At 48.6% G+C, this 17,968-nt stretch overlaps 1 protein-coding gene across 5 annotated transcripts in view; it reads right to left on the bottom strand.

Moving 5' to 3' along the window:
* Nucleotides 1-17,968, bottom strand: part of SLC35F4 (solute carrier family 35 member F4) — a 144,785-nt gene that overhangs the window by 35,080 nt on the left and 91,737 nt on the right. The window contains exon 1 of one of the 5 annotated variants that reach the window (XM_083735853.1): nt 6,283-6,863. The exons of the other annotated variants lie outside the window; for them this stretch is intronic. Within the exon in view, the coding sequence (XP_083591979.1) occupies nt 6,283-6,358 (76 nt within the window). The 5' untranslated portion in view covers nt 6,359-6,863. Of the gene's footprint in view, nt 1-6,282; nt 6,864-17,968 lie in introns of those variants that run through there. 5 annotated transcript variants of the gene reach the window in all.

Raw genomic sequence — 17,968 nt, 5'->3', positions numbered from 1 at the left:
CCCCGAACAGAAGTGCAGCCTGGTCCAGAACAGAACTGGCTCCCCGAACAGAAGTGCAGCCTGGTTCCTGAAGTCGCCTGGCAGTTTGTACAGACAAACGAGGGGGCAGCCAAGGGAGAGGAGAGTCCGAGATGCGGAAAATGCCTCTGAAACCCAGTTTCTGGGCATCGCGGAAGCTGTTTTGTCTGCTCGCCCCAGTATTTTCTGCTCTAACAGAGATCTTTCCTTGAGGACTACTGCTGGTTCTGGAGACGCCACAAATTGGACCTTCCACAAGCAAAGTGTGTGCTCTCCAACAGAGCGCTGGACCGTCCCCACACAGGCCATTCACTTTACAGGTTTGCAGAGTTTCGATCAACACTGCGTTGTGAGGTTAGGATAAGCAGTGACCAGAGGAGGAATGACCTCTGGGAGGAGCATAGAGAGAAGAAACGCCGTGGTGCATGTGCAGCAGCACAACTGGACACCTCCATCTGCCCCAGCTGCAACAAAACATGTCTCTCCTGTATCGGTCTCCACAGCCACAGCAGGCACTGTGACTCTCCAACAGTTTGAGTTTGACTTCATCCCCAAAGGCGCACACCTCCATTGCCAACAACAGAGGATCGCAGAATCGTGTCAAACCCTCAGAAAGTTCCACCAGATGTTTAGTCAGAATTTACTTTATTTAAACTTGAATCCATTGGTTTGGGTCCTAGTCTCAGGAGCAGGGGGTGGAAAACCAAGTTTGTTCCATCTTCCACACGACAGCCCTTGAGATATCTCAGCAAGTCCAGCTATGAAGTAAGCTGGCTCCTCTTTCTTACCACAACATGGGAAGTAAGTTTAAAATTATAATTTACTCACATTGATTAGCAATGGCAGCAGTAAAAACTATTCAAGTAAAACACTTATATTTACAGTATAACCAGCCTCAGGCATGTGGCTGAAGCTGGGACAAACAGAGGCATGTCTGTATCCAACGCTGGTCAAAGGAAGAGATAGGGGAACAGGAAGTACTCTATGCTCCTTCCTCTCCAGGAGAGGAGGGGAAATGACATCACACAGAGCCCTCTCTACCAATTGTACTTCTATGGTCTGAGTAGCTGCCTACCAGAAATTCAGCACTATGGTATTAACCCCTTCTCAGGCTATCTAGCAAGAATATGCATGTGTTAGGTTTGGCTGCTAATCTCCCCCAATTTGGGGCCATCAGTATTTGATCATTCCTCCCTCCGACATCTTTCTCCCCATGTGGGACGGGGTGAGCTGACGACACACACTTTCTCCCTGCCATGCAAACATGGGTGTATAGGAAGCTGCCTTCTACTGAGCCAGACCCCCAGTCCATCCATCTCAGTATGGCCAACACTGGCTGGCAGCAGCTCTCCAGGATTTTCCCCAGTCCTACCTGGATGTTCTGGGAACTGAACTCGGGACCCGTGGCTTAACTTATCAGGCAGGACCTGACGAATGTGTTTCATCCACTTGCCCCATGCAATTTAATACACTTGCAATCATTGCGGTGTTTGCAATCACCAGGGTTATTAACCATCCTAATGATCAGCGGCAGGGATATTTTCCATCAGCCTTCTCCCTCTCCTGTGATTTTTCTAAACGTCGGCTTTAAAACAAAAATGCGATGCATTCTCTTTCTTTACAGCCGTCGCGCACCAGTGAAGCAAACCCAGCACCATATTGTTTTCTTTAAAAAAATAAGAAGCTTGATTTGTAAATCAAGAAGGTGTTGTGCTGGGATTTTAGGCTGCCAGAACATCCTTCAAATATAAAAATGCAGCTTTGGTCTCCTATCCTGTCATCAGCTTAGAGCACCAGATTTTGATTCAATTTTTTTTTTAAAGGAGAATTTCTGGTCTTCCACACCAGGAGACAATGTGGATTTACACAGGGAAGGAAAATGAGGGCATTAATTTACCCAAAGCGTCGGGCTCTGTTTGGATTACGGAGGATGTCGTGTGGACAGCGAGGAAAGAAACCAGCACACATAGTTCATGGAAGGCTCTTCAAAATGTTCTGCGTGCTCACCCTTTCCAAAGACCAACCATAACAGGATATCCCAAATGGTCCCTTTAGCCCATCTGAAAATGACATTTTCTGAGGGGGGTGGATTTACAATCCATCTGTCGTCAGCACGAGTCATGAATGAATCACCCCTTATAAAGGGTGAGGAGAGAGAGAGAAGCAAAATAAACTATTCTGTGGTGTAAGAAAGGGGCAATAGTCTGAGATCTTCTTAAGTTAGGTATGAACTGTGTCCCATCAGCAATTGCTCCCTTTGATCAGCTGGAATCTTCCCACTCCACTTCCTGGCATAGCTGTCAACTGTCCCTTATTTGGCGGGAAACTCCCTTATCCCAGCGCCGTGTCCCGCTGCTGTCCCTTAAATTTCCCGGGTTTCAAAGGAAGTAGCTCCTCTCCCTCCCTCCCTGCCGGCCAGGGAGGAGGGAGGCTCCAACTGTGTTGCTTGGCTGCGTTGCTCACCCAATAAGGAGTCTAAGAACGACTGGGGGGTGGAGCTTGCATGCCTTGTGTCAATCAAATCGGCCGCGTTGCCTGGGGACTCGCCTTTGCTCAGCGCTTCCCAGCGGAGAGGTGACGGTGGTTTTCCTTGCTGCATCCCCTTTACCGGGTTACTGCGCTGTGGGAACAACCGCTTGAGGCTTCGTTTGGCTGCTGGCTGGGCTTTCTGCCTTTGGCTCAGAGGGGCTCAGAAGTTGAACATACCTGTGCTTGGAAAATCCCTTATTTTGGCTGCTGATCCCTTATTTTCAAATCTTTAAGTTGACAGCTATGCTTCCTGGTCCAGGCGAGTTGCAAGTTTCAAGGGATGCAAATACCAAATAAGGAAAACAATGATCAAATGAAACACTATATGAATGCAACAGACATAGCTGTCCACCAACCCAAATTAAAAACACAGATTTATTTATTTTTTTAACTGAGAGGCTCTGTCTACATCATGTATGTGCATATATTATTCGATTGCTCATTTTTGACATAATTCCAAACCAATATATGGAACCGTGAGAAGGATCTCAGAAGGAACTTTGGACACTCGCCTCCCCTTGTACGGTCAGAGTGCTCAGTTGCTTCATGGTGTTTTTGCAAACCACTGTTTGTCGTTCCACCTAAACTAGGAAACAACGGTTTGCACTTTAAGCCACCTCACCTCCTCAAAATGGGATCGCAAACCTGGTTTTTATCCTGGCTTGAAATTAGAACCTTCTGGCCTACCTACAAGATGGCACCTGCGCTGGCAAGTCACTCCAGATTATGAACTGATCTTGGCATGGATTCCCTGACTTGTGTGAATCCACCATGCAGCCGCACACTTGGGACTTCCCAGCAAATTGATCCTGGAACCAGCTGGCCCCACCAGATCCTAAGGATGCTACTTGACCCATCCATGGAACCAGATCCACTTTGAACAGCCCACCACTGCTGCCGCCACCTCTCCAATTGGATCCCAGTCACAAAACAAGCTTCTCCTTGCCGTAATAAACCCTCCAGCTGGCACAGATAAGACCTTCCTCCACTAGACCCTCATCCATTTTCCAAACAGGCATTTTTTTGCAGGGGAGGAAGCCAAACGGCTTTCCTGTAGCTTTGTCCAAGGACGACGGAACCAGTGCTAGAAATTCCCCAGGTGTCAGGAGCATTTTGCACCTGGTGAGGGTCCAACTGCAACCATGTAGAGATCTCTGGATGGCAACTGACATCTCCATTGTGCTGACGATAGGCACAATTCATTTTCAGCTTTGTAATCTTGTTAATAATAATAATAATAATAATATTTTATTGATATCCCACCCTCCCCAGCCGAAGCTGGGCTCAGAGTAGCTAACAACAGTAACACAGTTTACATAAAATCACAATCAATTAATTAAAATACATTCTAAAATCAAGTCATTCTAAAATCAATTCAGAGTCAAATTAATGGCAACCATTGGCTAGAGTTCTGTGAGGATTACAGGAAGGAGGGGGTCAGACTGTGCCTTGGCCAAAGGCCTGGCGGAACAGCTCTGTCTTGCAGGCCCTGTGGAAAGATGTCAAGTCCCGCAGGGCCCTGGTCTCTTGTGGCAGAACGTTCCACCAGCTTACGTATCTGAGTTCCCATGGGGGACTTGCTGTATTCTATACAAAGTGCACGGTCGGAAGAAGACCCACACATTAGGTCCTTCAGACTGTGGGCAGTTGGATGACCTCTTCTGGAGCTTTGCAAAGGGAAAACTAGGTGAGGGGTGTGTGTGTGTGTGTGTGTGTGTGTAAAGGTGACCCCTGACCATTAGGTCCAGTCGTGGCCGACTCTGGGGTTGGGGCGCTCATCTCGCTTTATTGGCCTAGGGAGCCAGCGTACAGCTTCCGGGTCATGTGGCCAGCATGACTCAGCCGCTTCTGGCAAAATAGAGCAGGGCACGGAAACACCGTTTACCTTCCTGCTGGAGCAGTACCTATTTATCTACTTGCATTTTGATGCGCTTTCAAACTGCTAGGTTGGCAGGAGCAGGGACCGAGCAACAGGAGCTCACCCCGTCGCGGGGATTCGAACCGCCGACCTTCTGATCGGCAAGTCCTAAGCTCTGTGGTTTAACCTACAGCGCCACCCGCATCCATATATATATATATATATATATATATATACACACACACACATACACGAACACACACACACACACACACACACACACATATACAGTGATACCTCGGGTTACATACGCTTCAGGTTACAGACTCCGCTAACCCAGAAATAGTGCTTCAGGTTAAGAACTTTGCTTCAGGATGAGAACAGAAATTGTACTCCGGCAGCGCAGCGGCAGCAGAAGGCCCCATTAGCTGAAGTGGTGCTTCAGGTTAAGACCAGTTTCAGGTTAAGAAAGGACCCCTGGAACGAATTAAGTACTTAACCCGAGGTACCACTGTATATGTATACACACACACACACACACACACACACACACAATGGACGGAGGTATGGCTGGAGTTTTTGGACCACCTCAAGGCTGAGGATTCCACAGTGGACTAAAGCCGATTCATGATCTGGTCTGGCTCATAAGAACCCAATGGCCCATGAAGTCCAGCATCTTGTTCTCACAGTGGTCAAGCCTGATGCCTGTAGGAAGGCTATTAGCACAGGAGTCCTCCTCCCTCCTGTGGTTTCCAGAAATTGGTATTCAGAAACATTGCTGCCCCCCAACTTTACGTGCAGAGCACAGCCATCCTGGCTAGTAGCCCTTAAGAGTCCTGATCCACCCTAGATCAGGTGAGGTGCACTTTGGAAGTTCTGCGGATTCTGCCTCCATCTCTTCCATCAACAGGGCACACCTGTGGTAAGGTAAAGGTAAAGGTACCCCTGCCCGTACGGGCCAGTCTTGACAGACTCTGGGGTTGTGCGCCCATCTCACTCAAGAGGCCAGGGGCCAGCGCTGTCCGAAGACACTTCCGGGTCACGTGGCCAGTGTGACATCGCTGCTCTGGCGAGCCAGAGCTGCACACGGAAACGCCGTTTACCTTCCCGCCAGTAAGCGGTCCCTATTTATCTACTTGCACCCGGAGGTGCTTTCGAACTGCTAGGTTGGCAGGCGCTGGGACTGAGCGACGGGAGCGCACCCCGCCGCAGGGATTCAAACCGCCGACCTTTCGATCGGCAAGCCCTAGGCGCTGAGGCTTTAACCCACAGCGCCACCCGCGTCCCTGCACACCTGTGGACAGGTGTGCAAAGTGCATTCTCTTTCACATTCTTGGATTAAAGCTATTCATGGGGATGTCATTTGAGAAAACTGATTCTTGTCCTTTTCTCTCTCCTGCCCCCCCCCCCCCGCCAATCCATGTTCTACTATTTGAAACTCAGGATAAGTAGACGATCTTCACAACCTGCTGCAACATAATAAAATACTCCTAACACACACAGAGAGAAATGAAAGATTCCCCCACTGAAATAGTATTGGGAGACAGAGGCAATCTGAGAGAGCTGGTTTGTGAGGACTTTACAAACTAAAAATGAAAGATTAACAACTCCCCCCTCTTTTTTGCCCTTGTTCGGTCTCTCCCCCCCCCCTTCCTACTCCCCCATTGCCAGAAATGGATCTCAATACAGTGAAAAAGCTAGGCATTTTGGCGACCGCAGAACCAAAACTAAGAAATAAAAGTATTCTATCAACATTCCAACAAATGGCCTTTCCGTCACACACGCACACACAAAAATCTAAATGAAAAATTACTGGTTTCTTTGGTGGGGGTGGAATAGGTTGGAAGGTACGTAGGAGGAAATAAAATGGCATTTACCGTCTGATCTAGCTGAATTTAATGTGGAAATACTGAAGGGCTGCAAAGGTGCCACTCTCGCGGTGTGTTTCTTCATTCTGTGGAAATCGCCCTCCACTGAGACGCTACGTCCTCTTCGCCGCCTTTTGCCCGCACATTTTTTGGGGGGAGAGGGCTGCCCCCCTCCCTGCCCTGTGCCACAAGGTACCTCTCTGCCGTGTCTGGAGATGCTGTTCTGAAGACGCTGCCGTCAGATCTGCTGTTTCCCGGAGAAACCATTTGCAACACATTCAGACAAGGCTTGACCTCAGAGCCAGCACTTTGCACAGTTCTTGGGCATGGCCAGAGATCTCAGAATTCAGTACCCCTCTTAATATCTTACCCCCCCAAAAAAATTCCCTCTTTCCACTTCTAAGAGACAGCAAGCCCCTTCTGAATCAAGGCACCCCGTTCGCAATGTAACAACCCCCCCGAAAGCCCACAAAGGAGGCATATTATCTTTCGGCAACGGCACAGCGAAAGGAAAGATGCGGCGCTGTTTTGTGAGCCCTTCGTGCCATGAAAATGCATGAGCTTAGGTCGGCTGCATCTCACCAGAATAGAAAGCACTTCTCCGCCGGTGAGGTCTAATATTAGACAGGGGAACCGGTGCTTTCAGCTGCTTAGTTAAAAATCACAGAGCGAGGGGGAAGTCCTGGAAATCAACACGGCAGACAAAAGGAGTGTTTTGGAGGAGACGATAGAAAAACACACGGCTGCAGAGCTCATCCCAGAATCACTGGAGCAAATAGCATCTTTAGCAGGAGAAATCAAAATCCAATACAGTGGTACCTCAGGTTACAGACACTTCAGGTTACAGATGCTTCAGGTTACAGACTCCGCTAACCCAGAAATAGTACCTCGGGTTAAGAACTTTGCTTCAGGATGAGAACAGAAATCGTGCAGCGGCAGCAGGAGGCCCCATTAGCTAAAGTGGTACCTCAGGTTAAGAAGAGTTTCAGGTTAAGAACAGATCTCCAGAACAAATTGAGTTCTCAACCAGAGGTACCACTGTACACTTAAACGGCAAGATCAAGAAGCATTACAGATTCCCATTTTAGGTTGCAGGGGGAGAAAGGAAATTAATTGGCAAATGTTTCCAATGATTACATTAAAAATAATAACAATGTGCTTCCTTCAAGATGATCACAGGGCTTGTAGCCACCATTTGCGCCCAAATTTACTCTCACAACAACCCTCTGAGGTAGGTTAGGCTGAGAGCACCTGGCCCAAGGTCACCAGGGAGATAGAGGGAGTTGATATCTGACCAGCCTCCTGTTCCTCCAGCGCTTCCTGTTTGGTTCTTAGAATTCGTCTGTCTCGGGAGACAACAGAGGAGTGTGCCTTTGGGACTGAAGTTAAATCACTGGATAATTACAGTGCCTGCTTTGGTTGTAGGGACCGATAGGGGAGAGACATGTTTTGTTGCAGCTGGGGCAGCTATTCGTGAAGCATAGCTTGCGGTAGGCAGTAGATCTCTCCCACCGATGAAGGCAACCTGTAGCCCTCATATCTTACACCATCAGGTTGAGCTTATAACTTGTAACTGCTGCCCCCCCCCAGGTTGTTTTTGCTGTGTTAGAAGCACCAAAGCGACCTCCCCAGGGCACAAGACTGGGCAGGGTAGCTGGAGGGCTGGAGATCCTGGGCTGCCCAAAGGACAAGACCCACCTCTCAGCCTCACTGATGTGGTCCAAAGGAAAGCAGAGCAAGATGTTTGGCACCAGCTGGGCTGGAGGAGTTGCAGGAAGGAGGCGTACAAAGCCCCATCCAACTGTCTTAGGGATTTGTGTAAGGCACGCATCCCCAAATTCGGCCCTCCAGATGTTTTGGGGACTACAATTCCCATCATCCCTGACAACTGGTCCTGTTGGCTACGGATGATGGGAGTTGTAGTCCCAAAACATCTGGAGGGCTGAGTTTAGGGATGCCTGGTGAAAGGTAAAGGTAAAGGATGCCTGGACGTTAAATCCAGTCAAAGGTGACTATGGGGCTGTGGCGCTCATCCCGCTTTCAGGCCGAGAGAGCTGGTGTTTGTCCACAGACAGCTTTCTGCATCATGTGGCCAGCAGGACTAAACCGCTTCTGGTGCAACGGGACACCGTGATGGAAACCAGAGTGCACAGAAACGCAATTTACCTTCCTGCCACAGCGGCAAGCCTAAGAAGAAACCAGGAACCGGGTGACGCTCTGGTCTAAACCACTTGGGCTTGCTGATTGCAGGGTCAGCAGTTTGAATCCCTGCGACGGTGTGAGCTCCCATTGCTCTGTCCCTGATCCTGCCAACCTAGCAGCTCGAAATCACACCAGTGCAAGTAGATAAATAGGTACCGCTCTGGCGGGAAGGTAAACGGCATTTCGTCCAGATTTGTGTAGGGTTTGCTCCGTAGCCTTTTCTTCTCCTGAAGATGTTGATTATCCCTCAAGGTTTTACTCCCAAAGCCTTTCCCATGAATGAGTATAGCCGCAAGAGACCGGAGGTTTAAGCACCAGAAATTTCCTTCTCCTAGATGGGCCATTTTCCCAGGTTGACAAACCTCATCTGCCCCTCACAATTGGTTATAACCAGCAATCCACCGGAGCCATTCTTTGCATACAGGGGATAGTCAAGTCCAGGCATCCCCAAACTCAGCCCTCCAGATGCTTTGGGACTACAACTCCCATCCTCCATAGCTAACAGGACCAGTGGTCAGCAATGATGGGAATTGTAGTCCCAGAACATCTGGAGGGCCAAGTTTGGGGATGCCTGGTCAGGTCCCTAACTCACCAAAGGTTTGAGACCCCTCAGCTACCCTTGCCTGGTTAAGTGGCCAGTCGATGCCATTACCTGGCATATAAAACACTACCAAACCATTCTACGTTCTAAATCTTATATTAATCATCCAAAAATTGAGAGAGCAATGTACAAGATCTACTACAGAAGCCACAAACAGAAACCTCATTCAAATTGTGTCCAAAATGAAGATTCAGTCTCAATTATTAATATAAGATGTAGAACGTAGAATGGTTTGGTAGTGTTTTGTGCCCCGCTTATGTGCTGCTTATTTTATACAGTGGTCCCTCGGGTTACATACGCTTCAGGTTAGAGACACTTCAGGTTACAGAACCGCTAACCCAGAAATAGTACCTCGGGCTAAGAGCTTTGCTTCAGGATGAGAACAGAAATCATTCTCCGGCGGTGCGGCAGCAGCAGGAGGCCCCATTAGCTAAAGTGGTGCTTCAGGTTAAGAACAGTTTCAGGTTAAGAACGGACCCCCGGAGCAAATTAAGTACTTAACTTTACTGGTCTACTACAAGAATTAGCAGCACAGGTTCATTTTTTCATTACCTGGCATATGGCTGCTGTCTCATGCTGGCACATGACCCGCATAAAGGTAAAGGGATCCCTGACCATTAGGTCCAATTGTGACCGACTCTGGCATTGCAACACTCATCTCGCTTTATTGGCCGAGGGAGCCGGCGTACAGCTTCCGGGTCATGTGGCCAGCATGACTAAGCCGCTTCTGGCGAACCAGAGCAGTGCACAGAAACACCGTTTACCTTCCCGCCAGAGCGGTACCTATTTATCTACTTGCACTTTGACGTGCTTTCGAACTGCTAGGTTGGCAGGAGCAGGGACTGAGCAACAGGAGCTCACCCCGTCATGGGGATTCGAACCGCCGACCTTCTGATTGGCAAGTCCTAGGCTCTGTGGTTTAACGCACAGCGCCACCTGTGTCCCTGCCTAGGTGCATAGGAACTACCATTTGCATGGAGGGGAACAGGCGGAGTGCACAATCCCAAGTGTTCGCTGGATCTGATTTGTTTGCTTGCTTGTTGCATTGGTATCCCATCATCCCATAAGGAGCGTGCGTGTTTCTTCCTCTCTTCCTTTGATCTCCTCAACAACCCTGCAAGGTAGGCTAGCCTGAGAGGCAAGGGCAGACTCAAGGTCAACCACTGAGCCTCATGTCCAAGTGGAGATTCGAACCCTGGTCTGCCCCAGGTCCTAACCTGACACTCCGACCAATACACCACTGCTGTCTCTCATTCGCAAAACACCAAACCAAGGAACCTGAGCCACTTGCCGCTAGTGCTGGAGATCTGTGGCGATCCTGTTGTTGTTTAGTCGTTTAGTCATGTCCGACTCTTTGTGACCCCCTGGATCAGAGCACACCAGGCACACCTGTCTTCCACTGCCTCCCACAGTTTGGTCAAACTCATGCTGGTAGCTTCAAGGACACAGTCCAACCATCCCGTCCTCTGTCGTCCCCTTCTCCTTGTGCCCTCCATCTTTCCCAACATCAGAGTCTTTTCCAGGGAGTCTTCTCTTCTCATGAGGTGGCCTAAGTCTTGGAGCCTCGGCTTCAGGATCTGTCCTTCCAGTGATCACTCAGGGCCGATTTCCTTCAGAATGGAGAGGTTTGATGTTCTTGCAGTCCATGGGACTCTCCAGAGTCTCCTCCAGCACCAGAATTCAAAGCATCCATTCTTCGGCAATCAGCCTTCTTTATGGTCCAGCTCTCACTTCCATACATCACTACTGGGAAAAACCATAGATTGAACTAGACGGACCTTTGTTGGCAAGGTGATGTCTTTACTTTTTAAGATGCTGTCTAGGTTTGCAGCGATCCTAGACCGTGGCATCTTTAGCCTTCCAGGTTCAAGTTGGCTTTTCATCAAAAAACCTTTGCAAAGGCTCACAGGGAGGCCGGCCAGCCAGCCAGCAGAATGAGAAAATCTCACCATCTGCTGTCATATCTTCCGTGCTTTTAAGACACTAGATGACAAGTGACAGGGCCATTATCAGCTCATTTCGCAGGGCTGGAATATTAATGTGATTTATGGAAGCAAACAAGGAAACAATGCAGAGTTGGGCGGGGAAGAGATACGAAGGGAACTTCGGGCTCCGCACTTTAAGTGCCACTCAAAGGGAAAAGACGGTGTGTGATTTTATATTTCCTTCCCAATCCAGATAAACACTTTAAAGCAATAACAGCAGCAATCTTCGCAAAGCTGAGAGTGTGCCGGTGAGGACTGATCACGCATTAAACTGACAGCGCTGTCAGGTTTGATTTGATTTTAAACAGGTTGGTTCATCCTTTTGGAGCAAACATTGCCCTTCTACCAGGCATTTGTCTAATTAAACAACTTATGGCCTTTTAAACGGTGGGGTGGTGGTGGTATTGTTTGTTACTATGGTATGTATTTGTGTGTTTTTATATGGTAAACCGCACCCTGTGATCCTCAGATGCAGGGCAGTATAGAAATTTAAATAAATGTAATTATGTGGATGGACGCGGGTGGTGCTGTGGTCTAAACCACAGAGCCTAGGGCTTGCTGATCAGAAGGTCGGCGGTTCGAATCCCCGCGATGGGGTGAGCTCCCGCTGCTTGGTCCCTGCTCCTGCCAACCTAGCAGTTCGAAAGCACATCAAAGTGCAAGTAGATAAATAGGTACCGCTACAGCGGGAAGGTAAACGGTGTTTCTGTGTGCTGCTCTGGTTCGCCAGAATCGGCTTAGTCATGCTGGCCACATGACCCGGAAGCTGTACGCCGGCTCCCTCGGCCAATAAAGCGAGATGAGCGCCGCAACCCCATAGTCGGCCATGACTGGACCTAACAGTCAGGAGTCCCTTTACCTTTAATTATAATTGTAATTGTAATAATAATTCCAAACGCCTTAGGGACTCCACTCTGGATTTTTGTAGGGTTAGCTACTCAGGAGAAAAGGCTCAGGAGTAAACCTTAACCAATAAATCTTAAAAAGTCATTTTCTTTGTAAGTACCCCTCCAAGAATGCAAACTTTAAAAAAATTAAAATGTGAAAATAACCAAGCTCCAAATGTCAAACTCATATTCTGACACTTCCCCCCAGATCTGAGAAACCTTTGATACATTTTTCTAGCCCACTATTTTGGAGAAATCTTCTCCACTCTCCTGAAAAAATTCGTGCTGTCATAAACTGTCAACCGATGGGTAATCCTGCTTCAACTTTATCACTGTCTAAGCAGAGTAATTACCCCGGATGACAACTGCTTAAACAAGGTACCAGCGGAATGACTCCCCCCTCCCTCAGAGGCACACTTCATTGTTACTCAAGACAGACTTGGGCCAACCAAAAAATAATGTGGGGGAAAGCAGCTCTCACAATGGGGTGGAGCTGCCCCCTAGCTTCTTGGGCTCTGCTGCTTATGGGGAGAGAGGGCAAGGCAGTGGGGAGGTCTCAGCAATGCAAGGGAACCAGCAGACCCCATCTGGGGATCTATGGCAGGGGTCAGCAGGGGGCCAGTCCACTGTCCCCCAGACCTTGTGGGGGGCCGGACTATATTTTGAAAAAAAGTATGAACGAATTCCTATGCCCCACAAATAACCCAGAGATGCATTTTAAATAAAAACACACATTCTACTCATGTAAAAACACGCCGATTCCTGGACTGTCCATGGGCCAGATTTAGAAGGCGATTGGGCCGGATCCGACCCCCGGGTCTTAGTTTGGCTACCCATGATCTATAGCTTCCATCATCCCTGGTCACATAGAAACAAAACGTTTTCTGGAGAAACTCTGGGTGGCAGCATTGAGCTTTGCCCAAATTTCACCTCCCTGCCCCAGAAATCTCCCTGGTTGGAGAATGCCGCCCCTAACCCCACTTTTGGCCCCCCCCCCCCATTGCTGAAGAGGCCCAGAATTTGAAAGAATTCCTCATCACCACTTGTCAGGGATGTCGTACCAACTCCAGACAGGGGCTTCCACAACCTGTGGTTACCTGACTTCAAGCTCCACCTTGAAACTTGTGGTCCTCTATTTTTTATTTCCTTTGTTTGTTTTTGTTTCATGCAATTTACACACCCCCTGACTGTAAAAAAAAATGCAAGAAACCTCAAAGCGGTTTGCAAAAGGTAAATTTCTCTCCTCATTGCCTTAGTCTTCCTGTCTCCTCTCCTTGCAAGTTCGCTGTCTTTACCTCTCCCCTCCCAGGCAGCCTCCTTTATCGCTAGCATCCCTTATCTCCCTCCCCGATCACTTGCCAATTAGCGACCTTGTTTCAACACCCACTTTCCTCTTAAAAAAAAAAAAAAGGCATGATCTGCTTTTCTCCCCTGGGCAATTCGGCTCCAGGGATCACGCATTCGCTCCATAAGATGCACAGACACTTCCCCTTACTTTTTAGGAAGAAAAAAGTGTCTCTTATGGAGTGAAAAATACGGTAAGTAGATTCCCCCCCCCCCGATTTTACTCTTTTACAATTTACACACCCCCTGACTGTAAAAAAAACGCAAGAAAACCTCAAAGCGGTTTGCAAAAGGTAAAAGAGTAAAATCGGGGGGGGGGGATCACAGCCCTTTTGAAATTTTAAAATACTGAAACAGGTTGACCTCCGCTTTCTAAGCACTTGTGTAGGCTTGTCTAAACAGAAATGCTTTTAGCAGGTGCCAAAAATAGTACAGCGAAGGAGCCTGTCTGGTGTCAATCGTTAGGGAGTTCCAAAGTGTAACTGCTTCCACACTCAAAGATTGATCTCTTCTGAACGCAGAACGGGTACTACCGTATTTTTCGCTCTATAAGACACACCTTTTTCCCTCCTAAAAAGTAAGGGGAAATGTGTGTGCGTCTTATGGAGCGAATGCAGGCTGTGTTGCTTTCACTGAAGCCAGAACAGCAAGAGGGATTGCCACGCAAAGCCTCTTCAACAACATTTGATTCAGAATATTTTTTCCCTGTTTTCCTCCTCTAAAAACTAGGTGCGTCTTATGGTTAGGTGCGTCTTATAGAGCGAAAAATACGCTGTGTGACACCTGTAAGAGTGCCAATTCCACCAACTGGGGCGGTCAAGTGGGGGCAAGGCGAACTTTTAGGTAAACTGGTCCCAAGTTTGTTAAGGGCTTTATATATTAATATTAACACCTTGAGCCTTGCCTGCTAGATGTACTTGGATTACAACCCCCATCAACCCCTCCAAGAGTGGCCAATGATCAGCCAAGTTGAGACTTGTAGTCCAACAACACCTGGAAGCTCACAATCTCCCATCCCTGCCTTACTGCCAGACGAAGACAGACGAAGTTTTCCAGTGGTTGACAATCACAAGTAGGGAGAGTTGTTCTTGTGCTCAGTGTCAGGGACTGTGTAAAGGAAGGCTGCACTGAGGAGGAATGGTGGGAGCCAGCCCCTTCCCCTATTTTTGAATCTTCCTAAGAGTAGGAGGACAGTATAGATCTGGAACAGTGGTTTGCAGAGGGACATAGTTCGGAAGGCAGTAGCTGGGAAATACCAGATGGGGAGCACTGGGAGGGTTAACAGATTCACTGTCTCTGGAAAGCATTCTTCTGCTCTCCCCAAGGTCAAGAAGAGCTCAGAAAGTGTCAGAACAGAAAGCACAGAGGGTACAAGCACAGATTACAAGACGTAGGTGTGATGTAGATTAATAGAAACATAAGGGGGTGAGATCCTTAATTGGGAGCACCACCATTTCTAGGAGAGCTGTTCTTTGCTCTCTTGCTGTGATTATTAAAGTTTCTAACTGTTAAGAAGACTCCTTTTCCTTTGTTCTACTTACCGTACTTTTTTGCTCCATAAGACACATTTTTTTCTTCCTAAAAAGTAAGGGGAAGTGTCTGTGCGTCTTATGGAGCGAATGCGTGGTCCCTGGAGCCGAATTGCCCAGGGGAGAAAAGCAGATCATGCCTTTTTTTTTTTTTAGAGGAAAGTGGGTGTTGAAACAAAGTTGCTAATTGGCAAGTGATCGGGGAGGGAGATAAGGGACGCTAGCGATAAAGGAGGCTGCCTGGGAGGGGAGAGGTAAAGACAGCGAACTTGCAAGGAGAGGAGACAGGAAGACTAAGGCAATGAGGAGAGAAATTAGAAGAAAAGGAGGAGCAAAAAACTGCTCCAGCTAAGGATAAGACACTAAGGCAAACAAGAGGGAAGGGAGTGTTGAAAGGAAGCAGCTGATCGGTGGGATCGGGAGAGAGATAAGGGACGCTAGCGGAGGCTGCCTGGGAGGGGGGAGGTAAAAGCCCATGGATCCTCAGGATTTTTGCATTAAAAAGGTAAAGGGACCCCTGACCATTAGGTCCAGTCTTGGCCGAATCTGGGGTTGCAGCGCTCATCTCGCTTTATTGACCAAGGGAGCCAGCGTACAGCTTCCGGGTCATGTGGCCAGCATAACTGAGATGCTTCTGACGAACCAGAGCAGCACACGGAAACACCGTTTACCTTCCTGCCGGAGCGGTACCTATTTATCTATTTGCACTTTGACTGCTTTTGAACTGCTAGGTTGGCAGGAGCAGGGACCGGGCAACAGGAGCTCACCCTGTCACGGGGATTTGAACCTCTGACCTTCTGATTGGCAAGTCCTAGGCTCTGTGGTTTAACCCACAGTGCCAAATTCACCATCAGATCACATAGCATTTCCATGGCCACAGCCTGCACCAAAAAAACCCCATGCATCCACTGTTTCGTGGGGCTGCAATGGCACAAAAACGTGGTTACAAAGCACGGATCCACATGGATTCTCAGGATTTTTGCATTGGGCTAACCCAAACTCACCGTCAAATCACATGTCTGTGGCCACAGCATGAATCACAAAAAATCATACATCCACTGTTTCGTTCAGAATATTTTTGTTGTTGTTTTCCTCCTCTTGAAAACTAGGTGCATCTTATGGTCAGGTGCGTCTTAAGCAGTGAAAAATACGGTATCTACTGCCACGGAGGAGGAATCTGATTCCCTGAAGCCTGACACTCAGGTCCTCCTTGTGGGTTTCCCATTGCGTCATCTGGTTGGCCACTGTGAGAACATGATGCTGGACTGGATGAGCCCCTGGCCTAGCAGGGTAACGCAGGGTTCTGTCTTGAGCCCGTTGTTGTTCAACGTCTCTATAAACGACTTGGATGAAGGAATCGAGGGGGTGCCCATCCAATCTGCAGGCGACACCAAACTGGGAGGGGTAACTAATGCCACAGAAGACTCAGAATTTAATGTGACCTTGACGGATTGTAAAACTGGGTGCTAGCTTACAAAATGAATTTCAATAGGGACAAACGGCAAGTTCTGCACTTAGGCAGGAAAAACCGGATGCACAAATTTAAGATGTGGAACACCTGGTTTTACATGTGAAAAGGACCTAGGGATCTTGGTGGACCGCAAGCTGAACACGAGTCAACAGGGTGATGCAGCAGCAAAAAGAATTGAATGCTATTCTAGGCTGCATCAACAGAAGTCTAGTGTCCGGATCAAGGGAAGTCATAGTACCACTCTGTTCTGCCTTGGTCAGACCGCACCTGGAATACTGTGTCCAGTTCTGGACACCACAGTTTAAGAAGGAGGTTGACAAGCTGGAAGGTGTGCAGAGGAGGGTGACCAAGATGATCAAGGGCCTGGAAACCAAGCCTGATGAGGAGTGGTTGAAGGAGCTTGGGTATGGAACGTGTCCAGAAGAGGGCAACCAAAATGGTCAAAGGCCTGGAAACGATGCCTTATGAGGAACGGCTAAGGGAGCTGGGCATGTTTAGCCTGGAGAAGAGGAGGTTAAGGGGTGATATGATAGCCATGTTCAAATATATAAAAGGATGTCACATAGAGGAGGGAGAAAGGTTGTTTTCTGCTGCTCCAGAGAAGCGGACACGGAGCAATGGTTCCAAACTACAAGAAAGAAGATTCCACCTAAACATTAGGAAGAACTTCCTGACAGTAAGAGCTGTTCAACAGTGGAATTTGCTGCCAAGGAGTGTGGTGGAGTCTCCTTCTTTGGAGGTCTTTAAGCAGAGGCTTGACAACCATATGTCAGGAGTGCTCTGATGGTGTTTCCTGCTTGGCAGGGGGTTGGACTCGATGGCCCTTGTGGTCTCTTCCAACTCTATGATTCTATGATTCTATGTTTAGCCTAGGAAAGAGGAGACAGATGATAGCAATCTTCAAATATCTCAAGGGCTGTCATACAGAAGAGGGACCAAGCTTGTTTTCTCCTGTTCCTAGCTTCAGGTGTCAAGGTCCGGTTCACGGCCGATCAAAGTCCCTGCAGGGGACATCAGGACCGGGGGCAAGATGGTGGGGGTGGGAGCAGGAACGGGAGTCCAGAAGCCAGGAGTCAGGAAGCCAAGAGTCCGAGGGTCAGAGAGCCAGGAGTCAAGAAGCCAAGGGTCTGAGGGTCAGGAAGCAAGGAGTCATTAACTCAGGGGTCTGAGGATCAAGAAGCAAGGAGTCACGAAGCCAAGGGTCCAAGGATCAAGAAGCAAGGAGTCACGAAGTCAGGGGTCCGAGGATCAAGAAGCTGGGAGTCACGAAGCCAGGGGTCCGAGGATCAAGAAGCAAGGAATCTTGAAGTCAGGGGTCCAGGGATCAAGAAGCAAGGAGTCACGAAGTCAGGGGTCCGAGGATCAAGAAGCAAGGAGTCACGAAGTCAGGGGTCTGAGGATCAAGAAGCAAGGAGTCACGAAGCCAAGGGTCCAAGGATCAAGAAGCAAGGAGTCACGAAGTCAGGGGTCTGAGGATCAAGAAGCAAGGAGTCACGAAGTCAGGGGTCTGAGGATCAAGAAGCAAGGAGTCACGAAGCCAAGGGTCCAAGGATCAAGAAGCAAGGAGTCACGAAGTCAGGGGTCTGAGGATCAAGAAGCAAGGAGTCACGAAGTCAGGGGGTCCGAGGATCAAGAAGCAAGGAGCCAAACACAGCAAGGCAGGGAACATGTTGCTG

This window comes from Podarcis gaigeae (genome assembly GCF_964106915.1).
Source record: "Podarcis gaigeae genome assembly, chromosome: 1".
Classification (NCBI taxonomy): domain Eukaryota; kingdom Metazoa; phylum Chordata; class Lepidosauria; order Squamata; family Lacertidae; genus Podarcis; species Podarcis gaigeae.
The sequence above is the reverse complement of the archived record's forward strand: the minus strand, read 5'-3'. Positions and strand labels throughout refer to the sequence as shown.